Source organism: Ambystoma mexicanum, chromosome 2p (assembly GCF_040938575.1).
Source record: "Ambystoma mexicanum isolate Mex_15411 chromosome 2p, UKY_AmexF1_1, whole genome shotgun sequence".
In the NCBI taxonomy this organism is placed as follows: Eukaryota; Metazoa; Chordata; class Amphibia; order Caudata; family Ambystomatidae; genus Ambystoma; species Ambystoma mexicanum.
Window position 1 is genome coordinate 948,635,679 of NC_090923.1, and position 18,321 is coordinate 948,653,999.

The window sequence follows — 18,321 nt, forward strand, 5'->3', positions numbered from 1 at the left end:
CCTAACAACCACCAGCGAAGGCTGTGTCTTACTGCCGTGTCAGAGTAATTAGATTTTCCCAGGATCCTGACACCTGTCCCAAACAAGCGTCTAGGAATTCCTGCAGAAGCTGCATGTGCAGACTGCAATGAGTGAGTAGAGAAATGCATGACGGCATCATGCCCAACAGGGACCTGTAACTGCTGAGAGATGTCAGAGCCATGCTGAGATGGTGCAACTTGCCAAGGAGTGTGGACACCAGATTGTCCGATGGTCTTGCAGTGCAGGACATGTCAAGCTTTACTCCCAGGTAAACAGCTCGTCTTGCTGGTATCAAGCACGAGTTTGGGAAATTGATAAAAAAACAAAGGCATTTCAGACATTGGATGGTGGATGCTGTATTTCTTGCCATCATGGCATAAGACGGGGTCCTCACTAGCTAGTCTAAGTATGGCTAGCTATGAATGCCCATACGATGTAGGTGAGCCAGCACTGGAGCGAGGCATTTGGTAAAGACCTGTGGGGCACAGCGAAGGCCAAAAGGGTAATGCCTTTAATTGATAGTGCATCCCAGCCACTATAAACCACAGGTAGCTGCGGTGTGAGAAGCGGATAGGGATGTGGAGGTATACGTCCTCGAGGTCAAAGGACGCCAGAAAGTCTCCCTGCTGTAGTTGAGACAGGACTGTTTGTATTAATACATTACAAAATGTTTGAACTTTGAGAAATGTGTGGAGTATCCCTAGATCGAAGATGGGCCTCCTACCCCCTGCGTTCTTGTACAACACTTTTTTCCTTATCAGGAAATAACACAAGGTGACTCCGGACGATGGTTCCCCTCTTCAGCACTTTCTCCACCATCCCTTTGGCCAGCAACGCTTGCTCATCTTGAAACAGCAGATGGCAGACCTTTTCTGGCTTGCTTACGAGGGGAATGTCCGGTGGCATGCTTACGAACTCCAGTGAGTGGCCCTGCTAGAGAAGGGAGAGCACCCATTCGTCGGATGTGGTGGTCTTCCATTCCCTGACAAACTGTGATACTCTTCCTTCCACTGGGGTGCTGAAGTGGGAGGGTTTGACATCAACAGGGTAAGGGCTGCTTGCTCGCCTTGCCCCTAGACTGGCAGGAACCCCAACGAAGTTGGGTGCCTCAAAAGGTTTGAGACTTTTCCCTTTACCGATCGGTTGATGAGTAGGTTGGCGTCTTGCAAGAGGAGGAAATTGGTAGGAGGGACGATTGTCCAGTGAAGGCCTGCCTTTCCTGTGCGAAATGACTGGCGCTTCTGCTGCTGCGTGCCCAGGCAACGAAAGTGGTCAGTGTCCATCTTGATCGAGAGCAGAGTTTCGTCAAATTCTACCCAAAAAGATCTAAGCTGTTGAAAGGCATGCTGACGACTTTTGCTTGTACCGCTGGTCTAAAATAAGTCAACTTGAGCCAACCTTGCCGGCGAAGCACAGCTCCAATGTGCAGTTGGCGGAACCCCGTGTCGGCGATGTCGACTGACACAGATGGCATGCTCTGACGCCAACTCACCCTCATGGAATATGTCCATTACCGCCTGCTTTTTGACTGGAAAAAATTCAAGGATAGGGCACAGCTTGTACCATAGTTCACGATCGTATCTTGCGAGAATGGCCATTGCATTCACAGCTTTGATGGTGGTGGCTGCGGTTCTTATAACTTTTTTGCAGACGGCTTCCAGCGTTTGTTTGCCCTCCTTGTCTGAACGGATGGAGCAGGATGAGGAAGGATTTGCCTCTGCAGCAGTGACCAATGAATCAGGCGTTGGCAGTGTGCTGAGACAGCCAGGGGCTCTGTACTTTCTTGCTGGCTCTCAAGAGGGTTGGGCCATTTTAATAAGGCTGTCTTCCCAGATAACTTCCAATAGTGCCATGGACATCATGGACTTCCTCCAATGTTCTCTCCACTGGTACAGGGGGTTCTCTTTACGCTTCTCCACCGGAGCTAGGCCAGACATTTTGGAGGCTCTTCCCATGTGCATGTGAAATGAGCCTACCATGTCTCGAGGAGAGCCTCTAGCAGGGACTTCACCCAGTATGCCATACGCTGGAACAAACTCACCAAATTCATCTGCAAGATGTGAGTGGAAGCCACATCTGTCTGTTTGGATCAGTGTCAGACAATTGTCTTGTTAGGGTCCTTTTCTCCCTGGACGGGCATGAAGGGCCAGGAGTGTCTCCAGAGCATGGCTCTGGGGCTGGTGAAGTATCTGGCAGCCTTTGTTGCAGTGTGGACACTAGTGTAGTGAGGGTGGCGAGAATGTACATAGATATCCCTTGCAGAGGTTGGCACCAATGGCAGCAAAGCAGGCGGCCGTATAATATATTTCCTATGTGGTGATGTAGGCTCTAGTGGTGGTGCTGGTGCCCTGGCAGGACTTGGCCTCCTTTCTGGTGAGGCAAGTCTTGATGGTGGTCTGTTGGGCTCCTGAATAGGAGAACGGGGGTGGGGAGGACATAATACCCTCCTCAGCCCCTTCATCACAGGAAAACAGGATTGGTTCCACCACTATGATGGGCGTGGAAGCGCTGCCAGCGCACTGTTGGTCAACAATGAGGTAGTACGAGTCGCTGATGGTGCGAGGGTTGGGATCGATTTCGGTGTCACAGTGGATGACCTTTTCAACACTGATGCTAGTATGGCACCTGCCGTCGACTCATCTATGTTGTCGTTGATGGGGTCGTAGTTGGCTTGATCACCATGGTTGTCGCCGATCGAGTAGTCCTCAGTGTCAATCAAGCAGAGGACGATTCTGTCATCGATGGTCTAACGGTGGATGATGAAGACGGTGTAACGTCTGGGGTTGGCATCGCCTTGTCCTTTGAAACAGGTGAGGCAGTGACCTTAGGTGAAGAAGATCTTTCTGCCATCTTGCGAGACTGTCTCTGGATGCTTCTGTGTTTGCCTTTTTTCTGCTGCTGGAAGGCTCTTCATGCGACCTAGACCTCTTACTAGAGGTGATTTGGTGAGACGTCCTACCCAGCCGAAGTGAGGCATGACTCCATACTGAAGCAGAGTCAGAGGCCCCACCGACTTCATCGAGACCCATGACCTGTTGTCGGTGGCGGAGTGTCTTACACGAGAAAGACAGACATGTTTCATTCTTCAATGACATGATGCGGATGCAAGCAGTATAAGCAGTCATCGTGCAAGTCTTCAATATAAACGTTTTTCAGGCCACAGGGAGCACAGGCCTTGAAGAGGCTAGGTCTCTTGGTCTCAGTCATGATGTAAGCTCAAAACGCAGAGTACTTGATCGTACGGGAATAGTTGGCAGACAAGTCTTCGGACTACAGTACCCTTTGCACTGTTGAGGATATCGACAAGTTGTCGAAAGATCATTTTTTTCTTCATGAAAAGATTAAATATAAAAATAAATTTCAAAGTTATTAGTAGAGAGAATTTTCAGGACTCCCAAAATAAACGTGCGGTTAAAAGAAATCTGAAGATGGCTGACAGGGGAGGAGCTAAGGGAGATTATCCTATTGGCTGTGGGCAGTATGAACCAAAAGTGGGTATACTAGAGCACAAAAGCGACTGAAGTTTTCAGTTTAAGTTTAAACTGGGGAATATTCATAGCAGGTGTACCTATGAAAAATCCAATGCTGGAGCAATGCGATATAAATGAGATTGCTTTTCTTAACACAGTCTCTTAAACGAGCCAGGACATGTAAATGGCCCCTGCTTTAGAGTTAGGGTAGAACAAGGACGGTGACTAACAGTAATTATGGGACCTTAAGCAGTTCAGGGAGCCAGGTTATTGCCTAACAGCATGGGAAAGTGGGCGGGACAGCAGGGGTAAATTAGCACAATGGTTTTACATTGTGTAGAAATGTATTTGTATTGTATTGGAAGAACAGAGTTTTAAATTTGTACTGCAGAGGTACTTATAGGGGCCGTGCATTACGGGACCTCAATGCGTATGTTGAGCAATGTATGCGAATCAAGCAAGTGTCTTATATCTGGTACGGTGGGAAGTACTTGGCTGGCGCGATGCCGGGCCTTACTTGATGGATCTGGACGTAGAGTGGGCGGGATGATATTCACAAGTTCATGTTAAGCAGTTACCTGCAATTGATAGGCAGGGGAGTGGGGCGCTCCAGCGGGGGAAAATGGGGGAGATGAGTTTCTCACGCACCTTGGTGCCCTTCTCCCAGTAGGAAGCTAAGCTGAAACTACAGAACTTGAGACACCTTCACATCGGGGTGAAGGCTGGGGTTCGGTTCCCTTGCATATTTCAGCATGCCACCGTCCACGGATGGGTGGGCCCTCCACGTATGGAGCCGAATTGGTATAAGGTCTGAGCAGTCGTTCACACCACCGTCTGCAATAAGGAGCCAATTTGCGTTAGCGTCAGATTCAAAAACTCCTTCCACAGGAGCAAAGGCCGGGGTCCCTCCACAGTCTCCCAATAATTTCTCACACCACCAGCCATAAACGGGGGGACTCTTGCATGCACCAATCCTGGGTGTGAATATTTGTTGTGCCGTATCTTGTGCAGTGGTTGGTTTATTAAGAGTTCCTAGTTCTAAGCCGAGCCACAACCAGATGACTGGGGTGGGGGGGGATGGGGGGGGGGGGACTCTCTGCCACTGGTAACGGCAGACAGTCATGGCAGAGTCACAGGTCGATTCATACAGACAGCACAGCCAACAGCTTAGAAAGAACAGCACCCAGGAGTACCAGACTCAGGGAAGAGCCCTTGTAAAGGGGAGGTGTAGGGGGCTTGGAAGTCCTTTCAACAACGCAGGCAGGGTTTGGGAAGATTAGAAGGCTAATGAAAGAAAATGGGGGAAATGAAAACTAATGGGTAAGGAAGGAAAACCGGGAAAGGCAAAAGGAGAAAGGCAATGGAATGAGCGTGTGTGTGTGGAAGTGAGGGGTCTTATTCTGAATTCCTAACGGCCCTTACAAACACCAATAGAAGGAGGGGTGTGCCTGACCTAAACCAAGAGTGTAAGGAGGAATCTGTGAAAAAGTAAGAAAATAAGGGGGTTCTACGAATGACTGATGCATTTTTCCCGGCAAATGTAAACTTCAGTGAATCTCTTTTGCCGATTTCATTTTTACCATAAAGCATGGGAGAGAGGGGCACAGCCCTCCCTTCCACTCCCAAACCTGCACTCCCCCTGCATTATATGTTACCCCTACTTACCATGTACCGTTTGTGGTAAAAATTAAATTAAAAGTGGCACAACCGAATTCAGCAAAGTTGCCATTTGGCAAAAGTGAGCTAAACCAATAAAGGCCAAGTGATAGATTTGTTGTGGGAAATAGCCATATGTTGCGATTGAAGTTGGAACATTTGAGCCAGGAAGTATAAAGAGTACAGTTATTTGCAGTCTTCAGCTTTTGACCTCCCCGATAATGGTCCTCCATGCTCAGGATTTCAGAAAATTGCCCACCCTACTATATTGATCAAGAGGTGCCACCTTACCCGTAGTATGGAAGCTCATGGCACTTTTGCAGGTATTCCCGGTAATGTTTCTTCAGCGCCTCCGAGACCTCACAAGAATCATCGTCACAGACCTGCTTGTAAGTGGCAAGCAACCTGTGCTCATGGCTGGTCTGCTTGGCACTGCGGGGTCTAAAAGCTGCTAGGAAGCTGCCTGCTCTCTTCTTGCAGATATAGTTCGGAAGGAATGAATCCAGCTTCTCTCTGTTGAAATAACACCATGTTTGTAACCAATAAACAGTAACTCTGTTAAATAATACAATACCAAGACTGTTAACACAATTAAAGAAGGAGTAGATGCCACTGCTGAATAGCAACCAAAACTTAAGCAGGGCTCGAAATTCAGATTAAATCAGCAGGAGCTAAAAGCAGCAATTGGGTATTCAGCATTAACCAGTGACCTGGAGCTACCACTGGTGAACAAGGAGCTAGTACATAACATTCTACATAACGCTCTGCAAATATAATTTCCAAATAAGATGGAAACATAATTGTATCCAATATTTATGACCTCTTAGGCTTTAAATGTCATATAAATGTGTCCAAAAGCTTATTTATAGATGTCCCAAAATCACAGAGTTACATTCACATAGGAGTGTTTGTATGGCATCAGTTGGCTGTGGCAGCTAAAAGAAGCTCTGGTAGCAGTTGGTTTCAAGCTAACTAGTCTCTTCAAGGTTACAAGCAGGAGCTAAATAACTTCCAGATCCCTTCAATTTCGAACCTTGGAGAGCTTGTTTATCCAGCTCCTTATCCAAACATTTATCCAAATGTCTCCTTGTTTAGCCAGCTGGATTTACAAAGTTGAAGACAATATACTGTTTGCGTCTCAGACCTCTGCCACACAAAAACAAAGGCAGAGATTAAGGTGTATAAAGCAATACTGTACATGTTTGAGCTGTAATAATAATCAATTTGCATAAGGCTACCAGCAAACAAAAGTATGTGGGCCTCATCATAACATAAGTAGTGACAGGAGGACAACAGAGGTGCATGGCCAGATTCAAGCGCATCATCCCCAGTTCTGCAAATCCTCAAAAATCCCTGCAGACCTACAGGTCTAGATAGTTTACCTAATCGACCCAAGAGAAATTTACTCTACCTGTTGTGACGGGTGACACAAATGTTATCAGTGGTTTCTGTAAAATGGTGCACTTCGCCATAAGTCCACTTCATATTTGGTGCAATGCTGCCCAGCAGGGGCCAGCAACACAATGAGACTTATTTGCCATTGAGTGCAACAATGTGAAGCTTTTCTGTTTGCAGTCAATTCAAATAAAAAACATCCCTGTTCTTGCCAGCAAGGTTGATTACCATGCAAATGGTACCAGACCGTCCCAAAATATATAACATCTCCTCAAGTGGGTGATTACACTTTGCAGGCCCTGATCCCAAGACAGAGACACTGGGGGTTTAGCCATCGGGTGGATATCCTTATCGGCAGAAAGGAACCTGGATGATAATGGCATCAATGAGCAAACTTTAGAAATGAAATCAGTGGAGGTAACTAGACAGATGAAAGACATGGCCAAGACTGGTTTGAACCCCAGGAGGGATAGTATAAAAAAAGGTCAGTGAAAGTGGAAAAGGTAAAGAAAAATGCAGAAACGAGTCCCAGGCGGGCTGGCAGGATAAGTAGGAGAGACATATAGGCAGCTCATGAAATGTGTTGAAGGCCCACATGGCCAGAAAGCAGCATCTCTTAACCCTTGACTTGAAGTGAGGGACATGCAAGTCACTGAAGACTACGCCACATGGTCTGCGGCCATCATTCACAAAGCATAGGGATAGAAAGATGGTTAAATCCGGCAGGATTATCGCACAGTTAGATACACAGAACAAGTTACTTACCCCTGGGTTATTTCGAATGGATGTTCCTCCCAGGTATTCCTCATCTTTTGATACGTTTGTTTCCAGCTATAGAAAAAAGAATTCGGCAGAGGGTGCTGTGCATAGATGGTCGTCTCAATGTCCCTCGTGGGCCTCCGTCTCGATGTCATCCTTGGTACATAAAGCACGCGCAGCGCCCGTTAGCGTCAGTTCGGTTTTTACGCCGCTTTTCTTCTTGCAGAATTACCGGTATTAGTGTGCCCATGGCAGTGTAAGACCATCAAAGAGCGTAAAGTGTAATGCACTGAAATTCAACTGCAGGGTAGGATGGAAGGGGCGATGAGAAATACATGGGACGAACAACCAATCGAAAGAAAGTTACATGGGGTAAGTAACTTGTTCTTTGAATGGACAATGTAAAGCCGCCTTCCCAAATCCTCCTTCCTGGCCAGAGGATGAATCCAGATAGTAATGTTTAGTAAACTTGTGAATGGAAGACCATGTGGCTGCCGCACAAATATGTATCGGCACCCCTCTTTGTAAAGCAGAAGACGTTGCCATGCCCCTTGTGGAATTAGCTCTATGACCTATCGGGAGTACAGGGGGATTCTTCTCAGCAATCTGTAGCATTCTAGCATTCAGTAATGCCCAATATAATCTATCTAGACAAAGTTTGCTTAGTTACTTACCAACTTGGGACCTGTATACCCAACAAAAAGGTAGTCATCTTGACGTCACTTAGCCATCGTAAAAGCGAAGAGCTGGTCTTGGATCAAGTCTATGCAGCTTTCCTCATCCTTGCCAGGATGTGGAGGCGGATACGAATCTGAACGTGTTAAGTCCCTTTAGAAATTGTATGACCAACGGCATCTTGAAGTAGGATACTTGCTCCGACGTGTGCTTGAAGACAAAGCGCAGCCAAGTATCCTTTATTGATCCCAATCTGGAGTCCCAGATTTGCCAAATGTAACAAAAAGTACAGCACCTTGGGTGTACTGCACATAAAAGGGTCCACATCCTTTTCCCTAGACCAGCTGCAGAATTTGTTCCAATGGCAGCGGTACAAGGATTTTGTTGCTGGCCTTCTGGCTGAAAGCAAAATCTCCAGTATGTCATCCGGGAGGTCCCAATCCTTATATCTCAACCTTTCAGAAACCATGCGTAAAGGTTGAGAGTCTTGACCTCTGGATGGAGAACCCGGCCCGCCTCTCGCGAGCGGAAGACGCATTGGAGGGCAGATGGATATGTCGAGAAGGTCCGGGTACCACGTCATTCTGGCCCGAACCGGGGCAATTATTATCAGATTTACCTGAACTTTCTCAACCTCCTGATCACACGAGGAATGACGGGGACTGAAGGAAACACGTACTGGAGTGGAAACTCCCAGTCCACTACAAACGTGCCTTCTAGAGCTCCTCTTGGGGGAAATTCCCTGGAGCAGAACAGTACGCACTTCAACACTGAATTGCCCCTCCCATCCTACCCTGCAGTAGAATTTCAGTGCATTACACTTTACGCTCTTTGAAGGTCTTCACAGTTGACACTGGTCGCAAACAGATCCACTCCTGGGGTTCTCCAAAGGGTGAAGATCTCTTGAAGGGCTTCCTGAGCTACTCGTGGAAGACTGTTCTGCCTGCTCAGAGCCCCTGCCGCCGTGTTCTCCTCTCCGGCTAGGTGAACTGCCGACAGGAAGATTCCTTCTTGAACTGCCCAGAACCAGAGCTGCATTGCTTCTCTGCACAGTGGTAGTGGCCCTACACCTCCTCTCTTGTACAACGCCACTGTGTTGTCCATCAGGACATTTTCGATTATGTCGCAGTTTATAACTGGAACCGCAGCGTGACGTAATCCTCAAAGATTTAGCTACTGCAGAAAAACGGAACTGAAGCCAACAGGTGCTGCACGTGCTTTATGTACCAGCGATGATGTCGACATCAAGACAGCGGCCCTCGAGGGACATCGAGATAGTATCAACGCATAGCGCCCTCTGCCGAAATTATCTGTCCGAAGCAGCTAAAGGCGAATATATCAAAAGATGAGGAATACGTGGGAGGACACAATCCATTGGAAGGGGATTTCCTTCTCTAGACAACAAAAATATTAACATTGAAATGACTGGGAAATATTAAAACAGTAAACATCCACCCTGGAATAGAATAGTAACAGAGTAGTGTAAAGGCAAAGTACGACGTTTGGGTTTCTTTTTGCCTAACTTTGTGGGTCCCTTAAACATTTTGTCGGTTTCCATGGTTTATTGATACTCTGTATCTGGAGGGACCTCTACTCCCGTCACTGCATCCTTGTTGATGTGCTGTTCTTAGTAGCCCATATGGCTACGAGGTAAGGGGTATACTTTGGGCACCACATTTCAACATTTTAGGCCCAGAGTACTTCTATCACCCAGAACCAGTGGTCGAAGTGGGCAGGAGCAGTGCTCCTCGACTTAAATAAAAAAAAAAAAAAAAAAAAAAAAAAAAAAGGGGGTTTACTGTTCCTATAGGTTTATTTTAAAAAGAAAAAGCTCCGAATAGTTTCGTTTTAAAATAACAAAAAAGTGTAGGAAGATGAAACTTGCACTTCAGGGCAGTGCACTGAACGTTCCCTTAAACAGCAGGTGCGTTTGTTTGGGGGTCTGGATTGCGCATGGGAGGGGTTGTGGTGATGGGGTTGTGGTGAGCGGGGCAGGACAGACGGGAACATAGTTCCACTACTTCTTTTCATACACTTTGACCACTGCCCAGAATGTGTACTGGTGAGTAGACTGGTGGCAGACATAAGTTTGGTTTAGGTACACCAGGGCTTTATCCCTTTTTACCACATTAGTAACTGACAGAGTGATGAACCTGGCCCTGTCAACAGGGGATGGGGCTCCCTCTAACCTAGGGTAGTAGGCCTATTGGGGTGCTTGCCAGCATCAGTCCTGACCAGAGGTGGGGTGAGGGAGTTGCAAGGGCCCCAGCCTCTGTCCCTTCTACACATTCTGGCTAAATGCACAAAGCACCACTTCTACTTGCCCCATTCCTGCTGTGCAACATGCTGGTCAGTGTTCTCTCTATTTTCCCCAATAGGACCACAAACACCAGAAGTCCTTGTGACGGAGACTTGATGGCAAAACGTAGCAGACTTAGTTCCTGCTACTCTTGACCTTTGCAGCACTAGGACTGTACCCCACTGCTTTTGAATTTAAACATCAGCACTGCTCTGAATTGCCGTCACAGTCTTGCAGTCTGCGGGGGTGTGATAGGCGCGGCAGCACTTGAGATAAACCGAGGAAACAGCATTGAGGAAGATCGTTTGGACCCTTTGACTGCTGTAGATGGTGAGTGCCCGAATATATAAGTGCCTGTGCAACATCATCGGAAAGATCGTTTGAAATGCCTGGCAAAGCAAAACATAAAAACAATGTACCAGTTACGTTCAAGTAAAGTGGTACAAAGTGGCACATTCACAATATCAGTTGCTACTATGAGTGATGGTACACAGAGTGTCTATTGTACAAGAGTATGGAGCTCGCTTTGCCACATGTAAAACTGAAGCAAACGGGAACATTTACAGACTTCTTTGGTACTGGGCAGAAGCAAAATTGAGGCATCTAATACATTAAATGACGAGCAGAGTAGGCTCCAGAATTCTAAATCCACCGTAGTGGATAATAACTCGGAGTTAAACTTGCGCTGTCCCTTACAGATCGAGATAACTGAATGCAAATATAAGTATAAGGCAGTTATTGATTTGGCAAAAGAAGCGACAGACACTGAGGCCAGTATTAATTCCGAGTTTAACCGTGACACCAGAGCCATTTGTCAACAGACACAGTTAAAGTAATGATATGTATATCTTAGCAAGTTCTACCATGACTGCTACTTCGATATCAACTTTACAATTTGCAGCAAAAATCCTTCTAAAACTATGTAACAAACTATATGGGGACCTGTGTGTACATGGCAGAAAAGGATTGGGGTGCCCTAGTGAACAGGGAGCAGAGTGGGCACTAGTAATACTTACACCAAAAGAAAGGGAACTGCTGCCACAAGTTGATACCAGGGTGGTTAATAATTTAAAACATTGTCGTATCAAACAGTAGTTTAGTCAATTAATGAATCAAAACGAGGTAGTTGTATACCAGAGACACATTGATCCAGACCACTTTGGTGTATTCATAAAACATGAAATGTTATTTTACTGATAATTCAACATTAAGTGAAAAACATATTCATTACATTGTTATGTGCATTAAACAAGAAATAATAACTCCAATGCAATGTGCATACCTTATAAAGTAGGTATATGTCTGTAGTGTGGAAAGACCACACTAAAATCATGAACATAGTAAAGTCAGAGTAGATAGTGATTGATGGAGACCCAGTGCTGGAAAGATATCAAAGATCTAAGCTAGTTAAGTGAGAGTACAAAGGAATGACAACGATAATTAAAGATATTCAATAAATCCAATTGTTGTTAAAGACTGAGCATAATTCCACAATGAAAGATTGCAGTTTTGTGTTGTTGACCTTCGACAATGTCGTAGTTTGAACAGGCAGTATCCTAAATCTTGCCGTATGGAGACTGCTGGCCACTGATTTATGCTAGCTCCACAAAAACAATAATCAAACACATTTGATACATTAGTCATTCTATCGAATAGTAGAAAAGCAGTTGTTCTGCTGTGTTTCAATGTCCATTCATCGGTTATGGAAGTGTACCCCAATAGGGTCTGCCGACGCGACGAGGGGTGAACAAAATGGAAGCAAAAAGACTGTCCAAAGGTGGTGAAATTGGTCAAACAATGGATCACATGAAGACCCTTGTTGAAGTCGCGTTTCGGCGGCAAAGGTGGAGATGCAGCCGCCTTCTTCGGGGTATGATTAGAGGACCCTGTTGGATATACATGCAAATGAGAACAGATAAAGTGCTATATATGTGTGTAGGCAACTGAAGGCATGAGTCAAGAGGAAAACTATTAAAGGAGTAGTTCGACTGGCAAAAGTCAGAAGTTCTCATGGTAACAAAGGGGGGGGGTTTACCGCAGGGTTCTGTGGTACCCTTTCTTCAATGCTGTACCCCACCTGTAGGGGCTGTGTGTACATGGCTTTGCTCTGCAAAGCATTGAAAACACCCAGGGAAAAACTATATAGTAACACCCACAGGATAATGGAATGAGGTTGGGGGCCAACAAAGAGGGGGTTGGGGTGGCGGGGGGGGGCATGAAAATACTGAGCTAGATGTAATAGGGAGGATTCTGTGGAAATCCTTGTCAGGAACACAGCGGTTAATGGATCAGATAAAGAGGGAGCGGAGGAAGGCAGTGATAACTCAGACTGGTATATTACGCATAAGGAGAGAAGGCGATTGAAAAAACCTAATATATCAAGAGCAGAAAAGAGTCACAAAGCTTAGGTCAAAAGAGGTCATAATTAAGGATATAACTACAGAAAGTGTGATCGAGGTGACCCAAAGGGCTAATACCAGGAAATGAAGGAAGAAAGAAAATTGCCAAAAATGAAAAAGAATAAGAAAGAGAAAAGGGACCAGCTGGGTAATAAAGAAGCCTGAAGCACGTGAGAACAAGGATGTAACAAAGGAGGAGTTGGGGTCAGATCCTTTGATCAATACTGCCGTTGATAAGCAAAGTGCAACCAGAGTCGAGCACAGCCTTCAAGAGTCTGGTACGATAGTATGCGCTATGGGTGGTCCATCAGAACATACTAAATTAAGTTAAGTAAAATGTGTGAGAAGAACAAGTTACTTTCTTACCTTGTAACGTTCTTTCGATGGGATGGTCCGACGACGTATTCCATATCTATGACATGTAATCACCACAGCTGTGCTGCTTCGGAAACTTTTCCGGCGTCTGCGTCCTGCGTCGATGACGTCGATGCGCCGACGTCGAGGACCTCCTCCGACGTCCGACGTCATCCGATGTGATAAGTAGGACGCACGACGCCCATAGCCTCAGTTGTAGTTTTTTCCCCCCAGAACGTGTGACATAAATCAACTGCCAGTCAGACACAAAGCCTTGCTGAACGTAAGCTGCAATCGCAAAAGAAATTCTGCAGCGGGGAAGGCAGGGCGGGAGCGATATGGAATACGTCGTCGGACCATCCCATCGAAAGAACGTTACCAGGTAAGAAAGTAACTTGTTCTTCGAGGGGATTGGGTCCTCCGACGTATTCCATATCTATGACAGACTCCCAAAGCAGTACCAAAACAAGGAGGAGGGAAAGAATTTAGAAGCAAAAAGGTAGAATAGCCAATCAAATAGCAGAGCAAAGGACCGCCTTGCCAAAGGCCAGATCCTGCCCTCTGATGGAATCGAGGGAATAATGCCGTACAAATGTATGTACTGAAGCCCAGGTGGCTGCATCACAGATGTTGCGAATAGGAACACCCCTCTGCAGGGCAGTAGATGCAGCCACACCCCTGGTAGAATGGGCCCGCAAGCCAGCCGGTGGGTCCTTACCCGCCAAGCGGTAACACTCCGAGATGGCCAAAATAATCCAGCGGGACAAAGTCTGTTTCGTCACAGCTTGCCCCAAACGCTTTCCAGCGTAACCAATAAAGAGTTGATCGTCCACTCTGACCCGGGACATGCGTGAAACATAAAAACTTAAAGCTCTCCTAGGATCAAGCCTATGGAGCCTCTCCTCTTCCTTACCAGGATGCAGAGGAGGATAGAATGCCGGAAGAACAACCTTCTGGGCTAAATGAAATTCCGTCACTACCTTCGGAAGAAAAGAAGGACGAACTCGAAGGACAACCCTGTCCTTGTGAAAAACAGTGAAGGGTGGCTTAACTGAAAGTGCCTGTAACTCACTCACTCTGCGAGCGGAAGTAACCGCAACTAAACACAGTTTTCAGAGTTAACAGCCTCAAAGGGCAAGAATGTAAAGGCTCAAAGGGAGCACCCATAAGAAACCTAAGAACAAGGTTTAAATCCCAACCGGGCACCAGGAAAGGTGACGGAGGGAACAGATTAGTGAGCCCTTTCAGAAACTGTGAAATTAAAGGGATTTTAAAGTAAGAACACTCTTCAGACGAGCGCTTAAAGATGGACAGCGCCGCCAGGTAACCTTTAATGGTACCCACTTGCAAGCCCCTGTGGGCCAGAGAAAGCAAAAAGGACAGAACCATGGGGATGTCACATGCAAAAGGATCCACATTCCGAACCCTGCACCAGTCGCAGAACTTACGGCAACGGTACAGAGACTTCGTTGCTGGCCTACGGGCCGAAAGCAACACCTCCATCACGTCTTCAGGGAGGTCCCAATCCATATACCTCAACCTTTCAGAAGCCAAGCGTGAAGGTTGAGGGATCCGACCTCTGGATGGAGAACCTGACCCTTCTCCCGTGAGAGCAGATCGTCTCGGTAGGGAAGACGACGTGGAGGGCAGATGGACAAGTCGAGAAGGTCCGGGTACCACGTCCTCCGAGCCCACGCCGGAGCAATGAGGATCATCCGGGAACCGAACTTCCGTAACCTCTGCAGCACTTGCGGGATGACGGGGACTGGAGGAAACGCGTACAGCAGCGGGAATGACCACTCCACCACGAACGCGTCTCCCAAGGCTCCTTTCGGAGGAAATTACCGCGAGCAAAACCTTTCGCACTTCCGGTTGACACTGGAGGCGAAGAGATCCACTTGAGGGATCCCCCAAAGGGCGAAGATCTCCAAGAGAATCTCCTGAGCCAACTCCCACTCGTGAGAGATCGCGCTCTGCCTGCTCAGAGCATCCGCCGTCACGTTTTTTCGTCTCCGGCCAGATGAACTGCCGAGATCGAAACTTCCTCCTGCTGGATGGCCCAGAACTCGAGCTGCATCGCCTCCCTGCACAGAGGAAGTGACCCTGCCCCCCCTTTTTGTTGAGGTAGTGCATGGCCACTGTGTTGTCCGTCAGGATCAGGACATTCTTTCCTCTCACAGTCGGCAGAAAAGCCTTCAGGGCTAGCCTGACGGCCCTCAGCTCCAACAGATTGATATGGAGTCTGGACTCCGACGGAGACCAACGACCGCTGACTGTCAGCCCGTTGGCATGAGCTCCCCATCCCGTGAGGGATGCATCCGTCACGATCGTCACCTCCGGCCAGGGAAGCCAAAATGGAGCCCCCTTCATCAAGTTGCCTTCGACGGCCCACCACAGAAGGTCCCGGGCGACCGAGGGTGGCACCTGAACCAGGTCCGACACCCTGCCGGAGGACTGCGACCATTGCGTCTTGAGTGCCCACTGCAAAGATCTCATTCGCAGGCGAGCCTCTGGCACCAGAAGAATGCAGGATGCCATGAGGCCGAGCAACCTCAAGAACTCGAACGCTGGGAGCGTCTGGGCATGCTGAAACTTGTGCACCATCTGCTGAATGTGAAGAGCCCTCACCTGGGGAGGAAAACACTGCCCCAGGGAAGTGTCGAGCACTGCTCCGATGAACTGGAGCCTCTGTGTTGGCGTCAAATGGGACTTCTTTAAATTGAGGGAGAAGCCCAGCCTGTGAAGGGAGTGGCAGGTGACGGACAGATGATCCAGGACTTGCTCGGGAGAGCTCCCCCTGATCAACCAATCGTCCAGGTAGGGGTAGACGTGAATCCCCCCTTGCCTGAGATGCGCTGCCACCACCACCATGAGCTTGGTGAAAACCCTCGGGGTGGAGGTCAATCCGAACGGCAGGACCCGAAATTGAAAGTGCGAGTCGCCAACCGCGAACCTCAGGTACTTCTTGTGCTTGGGATGGATCGGCACATGGAAGTAAGCATCCTTGAGGTCCAGTGACACCAACCAGTCCTGAAGCTGAAGGGCCTGGAGGACTTGAGAGAGAGTAACCATCTTGAACTTGTGCTTCCTGAGGAGTTTGTTCAAACCGCGCAAGTCCATGATGGGTCTCAATCCCCCGTCTTTCTTGGAAATCAAAAAATAAGGGGAATACCATCCCTTGTTCCTCTCCGCTACAGGCACCAGTTCTATAGCGCCTTTCTCCAGCAGGGCTTGAATTTCCTGCGCAAGGAGCGGATCCGGACACTTCAAAGAGAGGTTCCCCGGTGGATTGTCGCGAGGCCTGTGCCGAAAAGGAAGACAGTAGCCGTGGGTTATGATCTCCAGAACCCACACATCTGAAGTAATGGCTTGCCACTCTACAAGATGCTGCGCCAGCCTTCCCCCAACCGGCGAACCATGGGACATGGCCTCATGACTGAGTAGGAGCGGCTGCGGCGTTACCTGAGGGCAAAGAGGCAACTGCCCGAGCGGCCTTGGCACCACGGGTACCCTGTCGTCCACCTCTGGTACCCCTGCGTTGGCCTCTGACTGCCAGCTCCTCTCGCTTTACTGAAGGACGAGTAATAGCGAAAGGAACCACCCCTCCACTGCTGTCCCCTAGGACGAAAAAGTGGAGGTTGGCGAACTGCAGCGCCCAACGACTTCGCTGCAGCTTTTGAGGTCTGCAACCTCTCAAGGCTCTCGTCAGCCTTGCTGCCAAAAAGGTGTTCACCGTCAAAGGGCATGTTGAGGAGCCGGGACTGCACATCAGGAGCAAACCCCGACTTCCGCAACCACGCAAACCTGCGTATCACGGTGCTCGCCGCCATGGACCTACTGACGCATTCAGCCAAGTCCAGACCCGAATGAACGGACTCACACATGGCATCCTTACCATCCTGGACCATAGCAAGGAAACCATCCCGTTCATCCCCTTCGGGAATATGTTCAGCCGCTAACGCAACACAGTTCCACAGAGTGTGCGTGAAACGTGACAAGGCACAAATGGAGTTGGCCGCCTGAAGCGCCATACCACCAGAAGAAAACACTTTCTTCGCCCAGCCATCAAAACGTTTGTCGTCCCTATCAGGAGGGATGGTAGGGTACGACGCCTGCTTTGCCGGGGCCGTGGCCGCCTGCACCACCAAACTTTCCGGAGTGGGGTGCCTGGTCAAGTAGCAGGGGTCGCTACTGGCTGGACGGTATTTACGCGACAAGGATCTGCCCACCGCCGGGAGACTCTCCGGAGCAGTCCAAGCCGCCGCCACCCTTCTCTGTAAAGCCATATGGAACGGCAGTACCGGGTCAGTTGGGGGACCAACATCAAGGATGTCCGTCAGATCATCCTGCACAAACTCCCCTGGGGGAGCAGACCATCCCAGATACTCAGAAACCCTAGCCATAAGGCGCCGGTACGAGGAATCGGCATGGGAGCCAGGCTCAGGCCTACAAAATTCCACCTCCGGAGAGGTGTCCAGTCCACTGGCATCATGCAGTGACTGCCTCAAATCGTCAAACTGACTATGGCCCGAGACAATTTCATCTGGCACCTGACTAGGAACCAGGCCATCAGAATCCTCATCCGCCTCTGAAATATATTCCAGGTGGCGAAAAGGCACCCGAGAGTGCTAGCTCTTAACCAGAGCCTTCCTAGGGGGCACACCCGTGACACGGGGCACCTCCGACACGAAAGGCGTCGATGGCGTCGAGCGAATCGGCGCCGACGTCGAGAAAACCGGCAACGGCACCGAGAGGATCGACATCAAGGAAATCGGCGTTGACATCAGATGCAGCGCCTCCAGTATCGGCGGCGTCGACACAGCCCTCGAAGCCGGAGCCCCGAGCGTGTCCCTCGACGACCTGATCGTCGACGGCTTCGACGACTTCCTCGAAGCCGGAGCCTCGAGAAAGCCTGTCGACGCCCTCGACGCCTCAGACGTCGATGTCTTCCTCGAAGACTTCACAGGAGCACACGGTCTCGAACGCGTCGAGGACCGGGACCTGGAACGGGTACGGCGAGACCGAGCCTCCTTGTCCGAACGGGACCGCTCCCGTGACTCGTGCCGACCACTCTTGCGAGCGGTGTCTCTCGACCTCTCACGGCCGACCCCACTCGGGGGCGCGGACGGCTGAGTACCCTGCGACTCAAGAATCGCCAACATTTTCTTCCCGAAGGAAGCCCATTCCTCCGGCGTCGCACAGCTGGTGGGGTAACCGACGTGCCGGGCAGAATCCTCGGAAGAGGACCTGGAAGGCGACCGGTGTCGGCGCTTCCGAGAATGCCTCGAAGAGG

General features: G+C 48.9%; 1 protein-coding gene across 11 annotated transcripts in view; it reads right to left on the minus strand.

Moving 5' to 3' along the window:
* Positions 1-18,321, minus strand: part of FRMD8 (FERM domain containing 8) — a 1,471,206-nt gene that overhangs the window by 570,884 nt on the left and 882,001 nt on the right. For all 11 annotated transcript variants that reach the window (XM_069644727.1, XM_069644720.1, XM_069644726.1 and 8 more), the window contains one exon: positions 5,439-5,660. In XM_069644727.1, the coding sequence (XP_069500828.1) occupies positions 5,439-5,660 (222 nt within the window). The remainder of the gene's footprint in view (positions 1-5,438; positions 5,661-18,321) is intronic.